Source organism: Telopea speciosissima, chromosome 4 (assembly GCF_018873765.1).
Source record: "Telopea speciosissima isolate NSW1024214 ecotype Mountain lineage chromosome 4, Tspe_v1, whole genome shotgun sequence".
NCBI lineage: Eukaryota > Viridiplantae > Streptophyta > Magnoliopsida > Proteales > Proteaceae > Telopea > Telopea speciosissima.
The window spans coordinates 11,685,422-11,704,011 of record NC_057919.1 but is presented as its reverse complement, the minus strand read 5'-3'; the positions used below and the strand labels follow the sequence as shown (position 1 = coordinate 11,704,011).

The 18,590-nt window shown below is 40.6% G+C and overlaps 1 protein-coding gene across 2 annotated transcripts in view; it reads left to right on the top strand.

Annotated features, from left to right (window-relative positions):
* The window catches only part of LOC122660288 (transformation/transcription domain-associated protein-like), a 108,211-nt gene that overhangs the window by 48,631 nt on the left and 40,990 nt on the right, over positions 1-18,590 (top strand). For both annotated transcript variants that reach the window (XR_006332662.1, XM_043855526.1), the window contains exons 19-21: positions 4,680-4,829; positions 4,954-5,175; positions 5,300-5,521. Coding sequence is in view for 1 of the 2 variants with exons in the window: in XM_043855526.1 (XP_043711461.1) it covers positions 4,680-4,829; positions 4,954-5,175; positions 5,300-5,521 (594 nt within the window). In the remaining variant the exon portion in view is untranslated. The remainder of the gene's footprint in view (positions 1-4,679; positions 4,830-4,953; positions 5,176-5,299; positions 5,522-18,590) is intronic.

Below are 18,590 nucleotides of genomic sequence, written 5' to 3'. Positions count from 1 at the left end.
TTCGTACTGATAATCAAGCTGTACGAGATTTTTTGAAAACAAAAACTAAAGAAATCAACTCACGACGGATCAATTGGGCCAATTCTATTAATCAATATCAATATGAAATTGTCCATGTTAAGGGTACTGACAATTTCCTTGCTGATTATCTTAGCAGGCCATGAATCCTCGACGTCCTCCCGACTAAGGTAAAGGAAAAGCTCATGCGACACCACATCGCAAAAGCAAAAAGGCCACACCAGCCTTACTCCCTACCCCCCGTGGCGGTATTCTCCTTCGAGAACCCCAGATAGCAGCAGCAGCTCCTACCCAATGGTCTACCCTGGCTATACCCGAATTCCTGCCACAACAGCGGAATTCACTCCTTCTCCTTACCAGCCTTTTAGTCCCTATTTCTTCCCCGGAAATAGTCAAGAACAGGACAGTCAAGATCCCTATTACTTATGGAACATGACCCCTGCCAGCTACTCCCAGGTAGTACAACAACTACCGGCGGCAATTGCTCCATCTTCTTTTGGTCAGTCCGTGACAAACACGACTGATTTCTATCATCATGATGGTGTACCTGCCAAGTGGTACCATCAGATAAACACTTTGTGGAAGACGCAGGTTTCCGGACAGAAAAAACCGTTTCGGACCTCTCTTACCGCCTTCTCAAAATCTCTTGGAGCTTTTTACACAAAACAGCTCACCCTTCAAAATGTGGTGCTTGACTCAATTAAACACATTGATGGGGACGATGTTACCTCCCCTTACACAACTTTCTTCAGATTGCAGACTGTATAGAAGACCATTTAAAAGATGCTCTCTTTCACAAAATATACAAAATCTGCTTATATTTAAATGCTAAAGAAATTCTTCCCCGGGAAATCTTTCCTCTGATACAACATCATTGTGACGAGGAACAATACCAGCGCTACAAAAGCTTCTTGCTGGAATACCCCAAAAATATCTTTAGAACTATCTCTCATCAACAGCACAGACTCATCTTCTACCCTGGTTCCGAACCTTGGAGTATTGCTGCTGTAGAATGGGGACTCGTTGGTCAACTTGTCTTCTCAAGCGACAATACAACTGTCCTCGACCAATTGCCTATGATGATCAGAACCATGATCGCTCACTCTGTGGCCAATTGGAGATTCTCTGGTGGACTCGAATTCACCATCTATAGCACCCTTGGCTGGCGCGAATGCGAACGCTTCTACCAGCCCTATCAAATCTGGCACCTCCAGCCTGCAGCCTGTTACACCATACAGGAGCCCACGCTCATTACAGATGAAGCCGAAGCTTTGGATATAGCCAACCGCCATATTCACGCCGAAGCCCTGTACAAGCAGTCCCTCATCGCCTTGCACCAGGAAGTTTTGGGACTCACTCACCCCAACGGTTGCCCTCGCTACCGTTACATTGTCTCAGACGGCCGACGACTCTTCGTCACCCAGTTTATGATGGATTACGAAATCCCTGATGAAGTTGCTGCCGATACTTTCCAACTGATCGACCAGCTCCAGACATTCTCCCCCGTCCTTGACATTCCGGGCACTCTCCTTGCCGATGTTGTTGAAGCAGTCGAAACAATGAATGCTCAAGAAGCCGCCGAAACCGCCGCCGCTGAACATGATCAGCCCTTCGATGACGGTCACGGCTCCAACATCAGCCTCAGCGACGACTGACATCATCCATGACGTCATCTACAGTACGCGCCGCCCTACGTATGCTTACGTCATCATGGACCCATGAACAGTGTTGAATAGTACCTGCCGCCCTACGTCCGCACCTGCGTCAGCAATCACTATTCGGATTTAAAATAAAATTTTTTGGAATCCGACCTCTACCTCCCTCTATATAAGAGAGCTCATTTCTTCATAGAAATGAAGCTCCGCTCCCCATTTCCCTCTCTGATCTTCTCCTTCTTCTTCTATCTCTATTTCGATACCTACCAAAGGATCAGTCGCTCAGGGGAGAAATCGTTATCACATATTGACTTATGCGAAGAAAGGAAGGGAAGATCAATAGCGCCAGTGGGGTGGTTGATCTGAAGGGAATTAGAGAGCAGGGTGAAGGGCAAATATTTATGAAGAAAATTTGTACCAATGATAAAATCACCATGCATAGAAGGAAAACATGTGAGTGTGTTTATGAATCAGAGAGTAGTTTGCTTTATGAATATGCAGGTTTACTGGATAGGGTTGCATACATTAGTTGCATGTCACTCTTACAGGGTCTGAGTTTGGAATCTCTGGTCTATTGTGATCAGTGTTTTTTGGTAGATGGAGATTCATCTCTAATCACTAGGTTGCGAAAGATGTCCAGGGAGGTTAGTTGTACTCTTATCTTACATCTTGGGATAGGGGATGCCCTTGTGTTGTTTGAGCTTCTAGTTCCCCGAGATCAGCTGATGTGACTGCTAATTCACTAAGGCTATCTTTGGTATAGTTTTTATTTTTTATTTTTGCCAATAACATAAATCATTAACGAAAACCATTTTTGATCAAAACATAAAAATGGTTTGGTAAGCAATAGACATAAAATGGTTTTTTTGAAGAAATGGGTTTGGTATCCCTATGTACAAAATGGTTTTTTGAAAAAAGGGGTTAAGAGATGTTCCCTTCACCCACCTTCTTTATAGCTCTCTCAGCTTCCCAAGCCCTTTGAGTTAAATTGCAAAGCATAAAAATGTCATTCATGGATGAATGATTCAGCTATGGATTTGTACAGTGGAACATTGATAATGGAGTGAATAGAGACCCGAGATGAGGGATTTATGGGAATGGAGTTCTACGGTTGTGGTGTTCATCTCTCTCCCTCCCTCTAATTTATTATTTTTGTTTTCTCCACTGTAAAATCACCCAGCCGGTTTGTATCGCTTTTTTTATATATTCAATTTTCCCACTTCCGCTTCTTCTTCTTTGACCACCGCCCCCATCCATGGCTTCCAAAATTCCAATCCCAAGTCATTCTCTTTAAGGCTGGACAAATTAGGAAGGGCTCGGATAAGAATCTTCAGAGCTCATAAACAAAATGTTAGATTTCTTCACGCTGTAATACTGTTTACCCCATCTTGAATAGAATTTCTCTCCATCTTTGAAGGGCCCTGACTCAGAGTAATAGATCTGGTCTCCGTTTTCTCTACAACCCAGGAACAAAGCAGGAGTAATAGATCTGGCCACCGTTTTTTCTGCAACCCAGGAACGTAGGAGGAGAAGTGAAAGGGGACAGGAAGAAGAAGATGGGAGATGGGGGGGTGTTGCAGGGGCTGAGGTGGGAGAGGAAGATAGGAGATTTGTGGGGGACGGAGAATGAATGGGGGCGGGGTTGTAGGGGAAGGGGTGGGGAGCCGATGAGCAGGGAATGGTTGCAGGGAAGAGGGTGAGAAGAAGACGAAGAAGAATAAGAAGAAGAGAGGGGGAGTGGGGCTTGCCTTTCTAATAACAAAACCACATGACGTTTTTACCCCCACTTTTTGTGACATATTAGCACATGTTCATTAACATTGAGCGAACAAAAATAGCTTTTGGCCAAAACACAAAAATGGGTCAAGAGTCGTTTTTGGTTTTTGGTTTTTTTCAATCTTTTTTAAATAGAAACAGGCTCCATAAATGATACCAAACACAACCAAAAACGTTTTGTAAGGCAAAAATCAAAAATAAAAACTAAACCAAAGATAGCCTAAATAGCAGCAGATTTTTCTTTATATAGGATGGCTTTTGTGTTTGTAGCTCACAATTATGGTTCTCTTTTCTGTCTTTGTACACTTTTGTTTCTGTTTTTTTGGCGGTGTCTGGTTGGTGCACCCCTCTCATTTGAAAAAAAATCAATAAATAAATAAAAGAAAGAAAAAAGAGGACCTCTGTGGTTAGCTTTCTTTTCTTCTTGACAATCTCAGCTTTATCCATCTAAAGATTGTGCTATTGCGTCACTGAACATGTTACAGCCTCCTTGATATGTCTTCAGTTTGGAAGATCTTGCTTTTTTCTCACATACTGCATAATTCTTCCTCTGAAACAAACCTGACAAATTGTTTGATACTTTTGATCCTACAGAAAGCTGTAAGAGGTCTACATATAGGAATCAATTAGGAAATAACTCAATAGATCTGAGGGTACAAAGTTCTGACAAACATAGCAATTTCAAAAGTGCCCCAAGGATAAAGCCCTAAAAGTCATGGACTAGTCGCTTCTAAGTGACTTGCTACTAGCACTTGATGCATGAGTCGGGCGACTTGGGCAGTCCATGCCCCAAGATGCCTACTCTCTGCCTAGACATTCATTGATGACACTATTATGAGGTTGCTATTTTGTTCTAAAAGTCGACAGAATTTCTTTAACATATAGATAATTAGATTCACAACAAAGGGAACAGAAATTTGGGGAATGATACAAAGCCATAAATAAAATCAACATGTCTGATATATTTAGTGAATCCAGTATCCTGGTATCATGATACTATTTGTTTTCTTTTCTTTTAAAGGATGTTTCTCGTGAAATGCTTTATTCCCCCTGATGCATTTATTGGAAAAAATCTAGGTTAAAGAACGCAAATGGTTTTCAAATGCTTTCTCAATTACTTGTGGCATGAAAAAACTGAAGTCAATGATACTATTTGTTTTCTTTTCTTTTAAAGGATGTTTCTCATGAAATGATTTACTCACCCTGATGCATTTATTGGAAAAAATGTAGGTGAAAGAAAGCAAATGGATTGTCAAATGCTTTCTCAATTACTTGCGGCATGAGAAAACTGAAGTCAATGTTTTATTTGATATGCTTTCTATTTTTTTAGTCCACACTCGTATTGATTATACTTTCCTGAAGGAATTTTACATCATTGAGGTATGCTACATTCGGGACCAACTTGTTCAATCTTTTAACTTCAGTTTTAATTGCTTTATTTAGTTTTATCACATGGATTCATGTGTTTGCTTGTAATGATTTTTCTCATTGTTCTTGTGTTCAGGTTGCTGAAGGTTATCCTCCAAATATGAAGAAAACCCTTCTAGTGCATTTCTTGGAACTTTTCCAATCCAAGCAACTCAGCCATGATCACCTGGTTGTTGCTATGCAAATGCTCATTCTTCCAATGCTATCTCATGCTTTTCAGAATGGCCAAAGTTGGGAGGTTGTAGATCCTACTGTTATTAAGACAATAGTCGATAAGCTTCTTGATCCCCCAGAAGAGGTATTTTTCGTCAGCATTTGTCAAAATTTCTATTTATTTCAAGACATCTTTTACCTAGCTTTTCTTTAGCCTTTTTAGATATCTAGGTCCTATACATTTACAAGTTACTTTGCATCATTTGTAGGTTACAGCCGAGTATGATGAACCGTTGAGAATAGAACTTCTGCAGCTCGCTACATTACTTCTCAAATATCTACAAAATGACCTTGTTCATCATCGAAAGGAACTCATCAAATTTGGTTGGAATCATCTGAAGCAAGAAGAGAGCGCCAGTAAGCAATGGGCTTTTGTCAATGTTTGCCATTTCTTGGAGGCCTATCAGGCTCCAGAGAAAATTATACTCCAGGTACCTTTTTAAAGACTGTGTTTTGTTTTTCAGAACATGCTGCTCAAGCCTTTCATTTGTTGAATTATTTTGACCATAGGGCACAATGTACTGTTTTAGATTGTAATTATAGGATTCAAGACAGTTTGGTGAGAAGGGAAGGAGATACCCCAAATGACCATTTTGTTTTCTGTGTTATATCATCAATAAGAAGGGCACAATGAGTATGCTTCAGGGCATTAAATGCTCTAATTCTTCGAATTATTGTTTATTCTTCTCTGGTTCCCATATGGAAATACCCATGGGCTCACGGACATCACTATTGAAAAGAGGACAATACTTTTTAGATTATAGGGTTATTTTGATAATTTCAGAAAAGGGTCCTTGGGGCTTGGGACAGGTCTGGGTATGGGTGCGGGCATTTTTTTTTGTGTATTTTAGGTTAAGTTGGTTCATAATGTGTACTACTATGAGCGTAGTTGTCACGGCGGCAAGGTGACCCAAGGCGGTGGAGGGGTGCCTAAGCGCTTAGGTGACAAGGTGCCCGCCTAGGCAACGACGCCCAAGTGTTATTTTTTTATAATTTCCCCTCTTTTCTAACATTATTTAGTATGTTACAATATATACCTTAAGTTATCAAAAATCAACATTAAGCCACATCAAGTTATCAAAAATCAACATTAAGCCACATCAAGTCATCAAAAATCAACATTGAACTAGAAGACAGCAGAATTGAACAAGCAAGCTATTGGAAGTTTTAAACAATCAAAACATACAGTTGGTTTATACTGTTCTTGGAATTGGTCATTGTCATGGTATACCTAGTCTCACATTTGGTTTATACCATTCTTAGAAAATATGATCTTATCTATCTATTAGTAATTAAATTGCTCTCGTTTTAGAGAAATGTTCTTGTTCTCTAAGAAGTCTGACTGGTCAAATGATTTTATTTTTACATGAGACATTTTGTACTAGGCAAAGCACAAAACCAACTTTCAAACAAATCCAAGATTGCTTAAATCTGATTTATATTGAGGGAGTTATGTTCCGGCCCAACCATATTTGGTGTGCGCAAATGCTATCAAAATCGCTCTGAATGAAAATATTTTTTAGATATCAAAACAAATGAATATTTTACCGCTATTTTGGTTTTTAGCAATAATTTGCCACATTAAAATTATGGAATTTTAGATTTGAGAAAAATCCCAGCATTAGAAAGTTGAAAATTTCTCCTACCGTAAAAAATCCAGTTTTTGTTCTTGAACGGGGGGGGGATTTACTTTTTATCCTTTTGAAATTTGATTTAACTATTTTTATTGGATTTAAATAGGGGGTATTTTCTTATTTATGAATAATAACTTAAGTAAATCATTTACTTTAAATGATAGTTGGCATAAATAAGGGCCAAGGCTTTCAATATCACTAAGGTGGCAACCGCCTAGACCCCCCAAAATCTGCCTGGACGCCTAGGTGACGCCTTGACAACTATGACTATGAGTCAATTTTAGCTATGTTTCGTTAGGACCACTCAAAGGGTTTAATTGTCTTTTGAGTTTTGTGATGATATGGGTAGTTGGGTTCTACACCATTAAAGATCAACAACGATAACAACAACTCAGCCTTATCCCAACTAAATGGGGTCGGCTACATGGATCCTCACCCCTCCAATCAGCTCTGTTTGAGGTCATACTTGATACAAGCTAAGCTATGCATGTCTTTCCTCACCACTTCTCTTAGGGTCATTTTAGGTCTGCCTCTGAATCAAATCACTCCTCCGTACTGGAGCATCCGAATGTCTCCATTGAACATGGCCATGCTCAAACGACTTTCTTGTAGCTTACCATGGATCGGAGCAACTCTCAAATCGGCTCTAATATGATCATTCCTTACTTTATCCTTCCTAGTTTTACCACACATCCATCTACTCAACATCTTCATCTCTGCTACACTCTTCTTAACTGCCCAACGCTCGACACCACACATCATAGCCAGTCGTATGACTGTCCTACATCATTAAAGATCAAGCTTTATAATTCAATGTTCAATTTCGGATGTATTATGAAAAGACTGGCTTTCATGCATCTGATGTGTTCTCGACAATCGACATGGTACTTGTGTTCTTCAATATGTGTGCTAGTTTTTGTGTCCTGTTATTCAATAGGTTTTTCTCCCACCTTGCTTTGAATCCTATCTATTCAGAGCGAGCCCCCCATAGAGGCAAGGCAAGGTGTAACAATATTTTGCTTGGCTGTTATGTTACCCCAAGGACTTGCCTTCCATGAGTTTTATCTATTGCTTTCTATTGCGTCCTCTTCATAATACAAACCTGGATTCCCAATCTTATCATTCTCAGACCTATCACATTATCAGCTTTTCCAACCCAAAAACCAGTACATGGGCAAGAGAAAACCCTCCAAAGCCCAAACTGATGCATATGCACGGCTGAACTGGCTCGACTCGGTCTTGAAACCCAGACCAAGGCAAACCAGGTCCAAATCTGGGCTGCTCTATTAGGGATATAAGGTATTTTTATAGGTTATTGTTGTAATATGGTACAGGGGTAGGATTGTCATATAGAGGTTTTTTAGTCTTGTACTCATTCTAGATTGTTCTCCGCCGTATTATAAATAAAGCTGGCCTGTGTCCCATTAGACACAAGTCATTTTCATTAAACCAACATCGTATCAGAGCAGAAGATCTGATCTGAAACCCTGACCGCAGCTCTCTTTCTCCTTTTCTCGATTTCCACTACTCCACAACTCAAAGCTGAGTCTCTCAAGGTTGGTTTGCATCTCCCACCACCACCACCCTTCTAACTGCTCTCAGTGGGTCTCCCCTAGTCCTCCAAGAGCCTTTTCTCTCCTCTTTGGTGATGCCTCTCAAGAGATCTAAACATAACACGGGATTATTTTCCCATGATTTGAGAGGTTGTTATTTTTTTCACAGGTTATCCTGTTCTTTTCCCTCAATCTACAGGGTCAACTCTGTATGTTGATTTTTCAGGGCCAATCCCTGCTTCTTCGTTAGTGACTCTCACAGTCTCACGGCCAATCCCTGCTTCTCTTTCATCAAGGCTGATTATCTGTTTTTCAGGACCAACCTTCTCAGTTTTGTTTGCTGGTCTTCGTTTCATCACAGTTCCATTACTGGTTGTCGATTCCACTATGGGCCAACCCTGCTTCATCGATTTTACAGGGTCCATACCCTGAAAAGTCTATCTTCTCAGGCTGCTGATTTTTTCTTTGGCTCACTCTTGTGGTTACCACCACGACCGGCCCCTCTAAATTTCTACTGCCTCCACCGGGATTGAACGATTGACTGTAGAATTTAATTTCTTTCTCACCATGTTCTGTCAAGCTCGACGGTACCAATTACCAGATGTGGTCCCGTTCTTGCTGAATCTCTATCAAGTCCTGTGGCTATTATGGTTACCTTACCAGCGATAATACACGGCCTACTACTGCAGATTCAGCTGTTGATAAATGGGAGTGTGAAGATTCCCTGGTTATGGCGTTTCTTATTAATTCTATGCAGCCCTAGATTGCTCTTGGTAACCTCTAATTGGATTCTGCTGCTAAGATATGGAAGGCTGCCCAAGACACCTATTCCCAGGTTGGGAATGATGCTCAGGTTTTTGAACTCTGAAAAAAGGTTCATGAATTGAAGCAAAAAGAGTTAACTCTATCACAGTATTATTCTGAGCTACGTTCTCTGTGTCAGGAGTGGGATTTTTATGAGGAGTTTCAGCCTACTACCGCCACTGATGTTGCTGGTTTCAATAAACGGGAAGATAAAATCAGGGTTTATGACTTTTTGCCAGGCTTAAATGTTGAGCACAATTAGCTCCGTGCTCACGTTTTGAGTCAGGACCCCTTTCCCACTCTAGAGCAGGCCTATTCCATGATTCAGCTTGAAGACAGCCGTCATACCACTATGTTACCACAACCGAGATCTCGACGAGTTTTTTTTTGGTGTTTCGGTGCGCAAATGGCCATAGTTGGCTCTAAAACTTGAAGGGAAGCTTGTTTTAGGCTTAATAAACATATTTCAATCTTCAAATTATAAAAAAAAAAACACCCAATTTGGTGTTTTGGATTTGAATCCTGGGTTGGCAGTAAACGTCGAATCGTTATGCCCCCTTTGTTTAGTGGGAACTATGTGGTGGCATTATTATGGGGTTGGGAGAGTATCTCTTGTAGCATGAAGATGAAAGCGAAGAGGGCATCTCTAGTGGTGGTGATGTGGAATCAGACATTAGTTTTAATTTGGATAATTTGCTTGGTTTTTCTACTGCCGATTCCCACCCAATATGGTTTTGACAACCAAATTCCTTGAATCGGATGTGGGTTTTTTGTGAATTTTCATGAAAATCTCAAGTTAAAACATTTGTATTACAGTACCAAAAAATCTTCTGCTTCTTTCTCTCCCTTCCCCTGTCGTTGGCACCTCTATTTTTTTTTTTTTTTGAGAGAGAGAGAGGGAGAAAGAATGAATCTCTAGTGGCATGAAGATGAAAGCGAAGAGGGCATCTCTAGTGGTGGTAATGTGGAATCAGATATTAGTTTTAATTTGGATGAATTGCTTGTTTTTTCTACTGCGGATTCCCCCCCCCCCCCCAATATGGTTTGACAACCAAATTCCTTGAATTGGATGTGGGTTTTTGTAAATTTTCATGAAAATCTTAAGTTAAAACATTTGTATTACAGTACCAAAAAATCTTCTTCTTTCTCCCCCTTCCCCCGTCGTTAGCACCTCTATTTTCTTTTTCTAATGCTTCCATTCTGCAAGTCAGGAAAACCACAGCTACTGGTTTGTCTCTGCCACAGCCAGTGTCCTCCTTGTTCCAGCGACCAGCGGGTGCTTTCTCCCCCTTCTCCCGTTCCAGCTACAGGCCCTATTTTTGTTTTCATGCTTGCATTCTGTGTTGTTGACTGCAGGCACTGCTCTTTTGCAAAATCCAGGGATTTTCGGCAAAGTCCCACCGATTCGGTGAGACTTTGTGAGGGAGTGGGTTGGGAAAAATCATAGGCCACGTGGGCCAACAAGAGGACTGTTTGATTGTCTATCCAAATTTCCATCCCGAAGAACTGAACACTCTAAAATTCCACTGGGGTGGTAAATTCCGTACAAGTATCCCACCCCAACAATCCAACCCCATTAAAATTCCATCAAACAAACGGGCCCTTAATGTAAAATTGTCTATTCTACACATTGTTTGAGTGCTATGAGACATGATTGGCAAGTAAAACAATGCAATAATGGATGAAAACACATAATATTGAATAATTATTTGAGAAATAGTTAGACTTAAAGTTTCTACTACAAACTACATAGTGAACAACGCATATTACATAGACACTCTACCCAAGTACAGTGAAACAATACACAAGTCATAGACACCCTACTACACAAGTCTTCCACGACCCAAGTCCCCACAATACAACACTATGAATATGTGACTGCCTATTTTTTTGGCACATCATCACTCAATACTATTGGGATATATTACTGGAGGTTGCCACATCACTATGATATGCTGGATCGAGTCCCTCGTGGTCCGATGGAGACGGTGTTCAATCGATCTCTTCGTAGTGATGTGGCAACCCCCATTAATATATCCCAATAGTATTGAGTGATGATGTGCCAAAAAAATTAAGAACCAAGGTTTTCCCCCTTCTCTATCAAGTTTACTTTGAATTTTCAAAATCTGGTTGAGTTTGTCTTTTTTATAAGGCACTTTGTACCATTTCGGTGAGACGGTACAAAATTATCGAAATCTCGTTGAAAGTTCAGTCAAGATTTTCAAGTTAATGCATTTTTTATATTTTGGACTATATTTCGCCTTGACAAGCTGGGGTTTCTCTAGTTTTTTGAGATCTCGCTGAGATCCGGCTCAGAATGGAGTTGCTGAGAGGAAGAATCACTAGTTGCTTCGACAGAAGACGTGGTCACAGATATTCCTACTTAAAGGCATAAGCTTCTCAAGGAATAGTCTCGGGGGGATGCTTCTTTGGATAAGCGGAGGAAGCTAATGTTGCGCCGACAGTAGACACAAAGGGAGGAAAAGAGGAGGCAAGGGACGAGGGAGGGGAACGGGTAAGAGCATGATTGGGATTAGGGAGGGTGTGATGGATGGGCCGCTCAAAGGGGATAGGCTCAATAAGGTTAGAGTTGGCTTGTCAAGAAGTTAGAGGCCACCACTTTATTTATAATTAGAAATCATTACAAATATGGAAATAAAATCCTAGCATAATCATATGTGCATAATGAACAATGAACCTGGACACTCTAGTGTATCCGGGTCCGGCTCACGGGTCATCCTTTAACACTCCTCAAGTTGGTGAATGGATATCTCGCATGCCAACTTGGAAACAATCAAATGGAAGGATTTGACCGTTAAGCCTTTAGTGAATACATCAGCCAGTTGGTTCTCAATTGTAACAAACTGTGTACAAATCAGACCTTCAATCTTCTCCTTGATGAAGCGTTGGCCAATCTCAACATGTTTTGTCCTATCATGTTAAACAGGGTTATGAGCTATACTGATTGCAGCTTTATTATCACAATAGAGTCTCATAGGCCCTTCTTGTGCTATTCTCAAATCCTTGTGCCATTTCCCTGTATTCTTCCTCAGTACTGGACCTGGAAACAACGGATTTCTTGCTCCTCTAAGTTACCAAATTCCCTCCAAGGAATGTGCAGTAGCCTGAAGTGGATCTTCAGTCATCAATAGAACCAGCCCAGTCAGTAACAGGGGGAGCCGAGGCCATTCGCCATTGGGGGATAGGGTCATCTTCGTGCACAGCAGTAATAGGGGACTTGGGAGTACATGCTTGAGTGAGATGGCCAAAAGCCTTGCAAACAAGGTACTCGGGTGGGAGCCTTTTAAAGTGAATCTTCAATTGAAACAAGAAACCTTCATCATCCACTGAGGTGGGAGTATTTTAAAGTGAATATTCTATTGAAAGGAGAAACCTTCATCATCCTGGGGTGGGAGCATTTTAAAGTGAATATTCTGTTGAAAGGAGAAACCTTCATCATCCACAACAGTAACTGAGGTTGTAGGGATAGCATCGGCAAAGACCTGAACACAGATCCAAGCGAATGCTAGCCTATCCATCGTTTTAGTTCTATTATTAGAGTAAAGGGGTTTGCCGAGGATGGATCTGATGATACTAAGGCCCTTTTCACACCAGAAGTGGAGAGGAAGGCATAGTTCGAAAACTCGGGTCTCGGTGGGATCTCGGTCCCTTGGGAAACCGAGACAAGTCGAGATCTCGCGGAGATTGTGCTTTTTTTTTTTTGTGGACTCGGACCCCCAACTCGGTAGGTCTTACACATATTTTGGGTCTGAAACTTGGTATTCAGCCTATTTCAGGCCATTTAAACATAATGGCATGCCCAGATTTCCCAAAAAACAAGTCCAGATATGAGTTTCACTTTGGACCATAGGTTGGTAGGCGACGAGTCGTACTAGAACACCCTACTCTATACTTAATTTAGTAATACATAGCAAATTAGCAATCAAAACATTCAATTTAGTACATAACAATCAAAACATTCAAATAAAGAGTACATTACATCAATCTTCTCTGAATTTGTTACATAAAATGTGATCGAGTAATGAATTCTTCCCCATATTGAGCCACATAGAATTCCCATGTCATAGAATTGTTGAAGTGTTGCACATAGTGTGACACAGCCTCCGTATAAGTGTTGTCGTCATCAACATATACCAAACCCCCTATCCTATGGTACATGGGAGGCTGTTGGTATGAGGTATGAGATCTACTGCTACTGTCATATTGAGTTTGAGGCGTGTATGGCTGGTTTGGGACTGGGAATATGTACCCAAAACCAGACCTAGTGCTTTGATTGTCAAACTCAACTGCTGACTGCCCAAACTGACCATAGTCACTATATTCAGAACCGGTGCTCTCCTGGCCATATTCATAGCCATGATGATGCTGAGATGAATGCCATGACTGATGCTCACTAGTAGTATCTATACTCATGCTTCCGAAACTTGCAAGCATGGTGTTCATACTGTTGTCAACACCCTGAGCATGTGAGTGTTTGCGACCCTTCTTTCTGTTGTACGTTTTAGTGTGGCCACCATGGTCTTGATCTTGAGTGGCATGCGTAAACTGGGACTCACCTGTGAAACGCACAGGGTCCGCTTGCGTTTCTACGTTATACTGGTACTGCTCGCGCATCCCCTTATGACGATCATCATAATAACCACCACTCTGCATGACACCACCACCACCACCATCACCACCATCATCATCACCACCATTATCATCATCAGCAGGACTTCCTACTGCAGCCTCAAAAGGTTTTGGTGACTTTGAATGTGCACGCCCCTCTTGTGACATATAGTCCTCAACATCAGTACCCGTTACAAACACAATGGTGGGGTCGGGCCTACCCCCAAGCTGATCCATATCGGGTGTACCACGATCCCTCACCCATTGGAATAGGGGATCCTCATCATCATCAGAGTCCTCCTGGAAAATGTTGGACAGTTCGATGGGTTCTTTGTCATTAGCTTCAATTCCTTCACGTATGTGCCTCATCCTTAATCTCATATTGTAGTGCACATACACAAGCTGCTCCAATCGTTCGCTACCCAACCTGTTCCGCCTCTTTGAATGTATCAATGAGAATGTACTCCAGTTGCGCTCGCATCCAGAGGATGAACAAGTTTGTGAGAGCACTCTCACTGCTACCTTCCTCAGGTTGGGTGAACTTGTACCATAAAACACCCACCAGTTGGCTACATTACAAATATAGAATATTAAGAATATGTACATTCTAAAGGGATAAAATTATAATTCATAAATGTAATATCATGCCACCTACCAGGGTCTGACTTTTGTCTACCCTCCACTGCAGCTTGTCGACTGTAACTTGATGAGGTCTCTCTGAAGTATTTGATCTATTTTCATTTTAAATTTCAAACATTGTTAGAGGCATTAGTATTTGTTATTTAGTAATTACATTCATAAACTAGCTACCAAAGTACCAAAGTCCCATACTCTCACCTCATTATTGCAGGTAGCTTGTATCTTTGGATTGGGCTCCAACTTCTCAATAACAACTTAAACTCCCACTAACAAATCTGTGTCTAGCCCAAGATCATGGGAGTATTGATACTTTGGATTCAAATAGTATGTTGGTAAAGTAGACACCACAAATATAATTTGTTAGTGACTTAATGCCTTTGGGTTTTGAATATGTAAATGTAAAAAAGTTTTAACATTTAAAGTGTATAGTATGTTGAACTCACCAGCTTTATGCAATGGATGACTCAAGTGCTTTCCCCACCGCTCATCAATGATGTTAATGTAGGACTTCGCACTTCGAGGTATAGCAGCTCTAACTATTTCCTTCATTTTTTGAATGGCAGCATAAATGTGGGCCAAGGTAGGTTTCTTCTCTGTATCACCCATCCTCGGTACTGTCACCACTGGCTCTAATATGGCAACTACTTTATGCAAGTCCTTCCAGAATCCGTCACTTGCAATGGTTTGTTGTGCTGCCCTCCCTTCTTTTGACTGAGAACCTTGCCAACCAAACCATTGTTCACTTGCAAACATAGACCTTAGACCTATCACCTTCGTCTGAAAGCTCTTCAATGTAATGTAATTGGTGGCAAATCGAGTGACACCAGGCCTCACTAAATCTCCATTGCATTTTTCCCTCAACATGCATAACCATGGTTATATACAAAATTTGTCACTTGTCTGACCCTATTTACCACATCCGCCATCAAAGTTTTTTTCCCCATGTCCTTCAGCATTAAATCAATGGAATGTGCTGCACATGGAGTCCAAAAGAGTCGGATCCTCTTACTCTTCTTATTCATCAACTTCTCTCCAGCCTTTTTGAAGTTAGAACCATTATCCGTCACAATTTGTATAACGTTCTGTGCTCCTACCTCATCCACCACTAGCTTCAACTCCTTATATAAGTATGATGCATCCTTTACATGCTTTGATGCATCGGCAGATTTCAAGAATACTGTCTTCCCATTACAACTCACCATGAAATTTATAAAGGACAGTCTAGTAGGTCCAGTCCAACTAACAGCCATAAGGGTAATCCCATACGTCTCCCACATTGGCTTCAAACCATCAATGTACTCTTTCAGCTCTTATATCTCCTAAGGCAAATATGCATTATATAATTCATGTGGTGAAGGCCCCTTCCATCCTGGGCCAGCCCTCCCTGCAGCATCAAGGAATGCATTATAGTATGTTCCTTGTGCTACATTAGCTAGAATGCCATTGTATAGCATGAACTTGCTGAAGGCTTTCCGTGCTTCCTCTTGTTTACCACCAAACATTTGCGGAATGGTTGGCTGGTAGGCATCTTGTTGCCTAAAAATTGTTGGATCCTGCTAAAAAATGGGATTTGAGGAATGTGCTCGTGGTCGGGTTGGGGGCCGTGGTATATTTCTTGTCCCAGTGCTTTTCCTCCTCTCATCTTGTTGCACTGGTGCAGCTAAGCCAGATCCACCAGCTCCTCTTGCCTGCTCATATCTTCTCACATTCTCAAAATGCAAACTTTGTCTACTCTCTCCCAAAGTCTGCTGGTAATTTCTCCATTCAGCCTCTGATTGAAACTCACCAGGTGGAGGCCTAAATTCAGTATCATCTCCTCCACGGACCTCTACACCAGGCCTCTCTAGTACTGCCTTATCAAACTGTTGTTGTATTCTTTCCCTCTCAGCTTTCTTTATTCTTCCTCCTCTCAAGTGTTGTGCTATAGCCAGTTTCACTTGGGTCGGAACATTTGGGCATGAGGAAACATCCTTATCTGTACCAGAAAAATGTTGCTTTAACCCGGTGGCTCCTTCAGATAGCAACTTTCCACAATAATTGCATGTGGACTTCTTTTTATCTTTGGACATCAGGACTCCATGTTGCCATGCTATATCAGGCATTGTGTACAAAATGTCTTATATTTTACACTGTTACATAAAAAAACATGTATTAGTAACTATTAAAGACTTAAAGTAATGTATTTATGACTTAAAGTATTCTATTCATAACTGTTAAACAAAATTTCAAGCAACTAGAACAATCAAATAGCTATCTCTTATTTATCCTCTAAACCTAGTTTTTATTTCTTAATTAAAAATAATATTTAGAATTTTTATTAAAAATATTTATACCTTAAAGTATAAGAAAAATATAATGTAATGATGTATTTGACATCATTTGAAGTTGAACATTATGTACATATATTGTTCATAATTTTCCATAAACAACAAGTATTTTTCCTTAATATTATATATATATATTTTTTAATTTTAATAATATTTTTATTAATTCTGAAAAATAAATTAATTTTTTTAATGGATGAAAATAAAAAACTGATCCATGAAGCTGTAGAACATCCAAAGTTGTTCAACATATATGAAAATCACTTCCAAATAATCACTATTCATCCTATTTTTTTCAAATAAATCATTTATTTTTGCAGAAATTATAATAAAAAAATAATAACAGAAAAATAATTCGGTCTCCATCAAGTGATAGATCGGCCAAAGTTGTTCAACATATATGAAAATCACTTCCAAACAATCACTATTCATCATATTTTTTTCAAATAAATCATTTATTTTTGCAGATAATAAAAAAAATAATAACAGAAAAAAAAAATCCGGACTCCATCAAGTGATAGATCGGCCAAGAAGAAGAAAATGGAGTTTGGAGCAGTTTTTTCAAACTTTTAGCCTTTTAGGATAGAACTCGCCGAGATATGTGAGTTCTGTCCATGGTTAGGGGGTATTAATTTAGGTAGATGGGTCATGATGGATAAAAAAAAATGGGCCAAACCGAGACCCGAGACCGAGATCTCGGCGAGAAATTGCAATTTTAGAATGCGTATGACATATCGTCTCGGTTTTTTGAAATACCGAGAAATTCGGCGAGATCTCGCGAGTTCTCGAACCATGGAGGAAGGTCTGGAAGCGTGATCCATAGCGGGATGGAGTACAAATCGACCTTGTTGAGTTGCAGATGATAGTCCCATTGGCGTAGGAAGATAGGCTTTTTCACCACATGCCAAGGGCCTCCCTCAAGGGCTTTCATCTTATCGTCTTCTTCAAAGAATTTGAAAATGAAAACTGTTGTCTAAGAAGTAAGTATCCAGTGTCCTTTGAGTTATCCATTGCTTGGATAGAGACAACTTTGCAATATTGAAGGGAGGTCTGCTCCCGGGGAAGTGACCTACCAAGCAGTTTTTCCATTTGGAGATTTCTGAGGCAGGTAGCCCTGAAGGGCAAAGGCCGACTGTTTTGTCACCAACAAGGGTTTGCTGGACGAAGTGGAGAGGGTGACCCTCCCTATCAGAGCTATGTGCATGACTGAAAAGAGTGTTCCAGGCCTTAGCGCCAATGGTAGGGAGGGGGGGGAAGCAAGGAAAGATGGAGGATACGTTAGGAGGAGAGGAGAGGGAGGAACCAGTAGGCAGCGCCGCCTGAAGGAGGTCAAACATGGTGGAGGACCATGTCGCGAGTCAGTACTTGCGCTGCTCTTCACTCAACTAGAGAAATTGGTTCTAGTATGTTTAGGGGCCTAAAATAGGGTTTCTTAGAAGTTTTTGGGAACTAATTTGGCCATTTGGGCCTTGAAACCATCAATCGACCAGCTACGAAAACCTTATATTTTTCGACTGAAATATTTTGGTTTCGAGCCTGGTTGAAATCAGGCTTGAAACTGAAATCTTAAACGTTGACTCCATCGTATTACATCAATGAGCCTAGTCGAAATCAGGCTTGAAACTGAAATCTTAAACCTTGACTCCATCGTTTTACATCAATATAAGTAAAAAGACCTTACATAATAATAGAAACCCAACTAAGAACCTAGGCAATATATCAAATATAGAAACTACCAAAATAATTCTACGTAATCTACCCACCCAAATAAAATAAAATAAACTTAAAGATTGCATCCTATGTAAACTACCAGCCCCCTTTAGACCAGAATACCGGGTTGGGTCAGTTGTGTTTCGACTTAGGCCTCCAAAGAGGGTCGTTCCGAACTTCGGGTCCATCCAGGCTAAGTCAACTGCA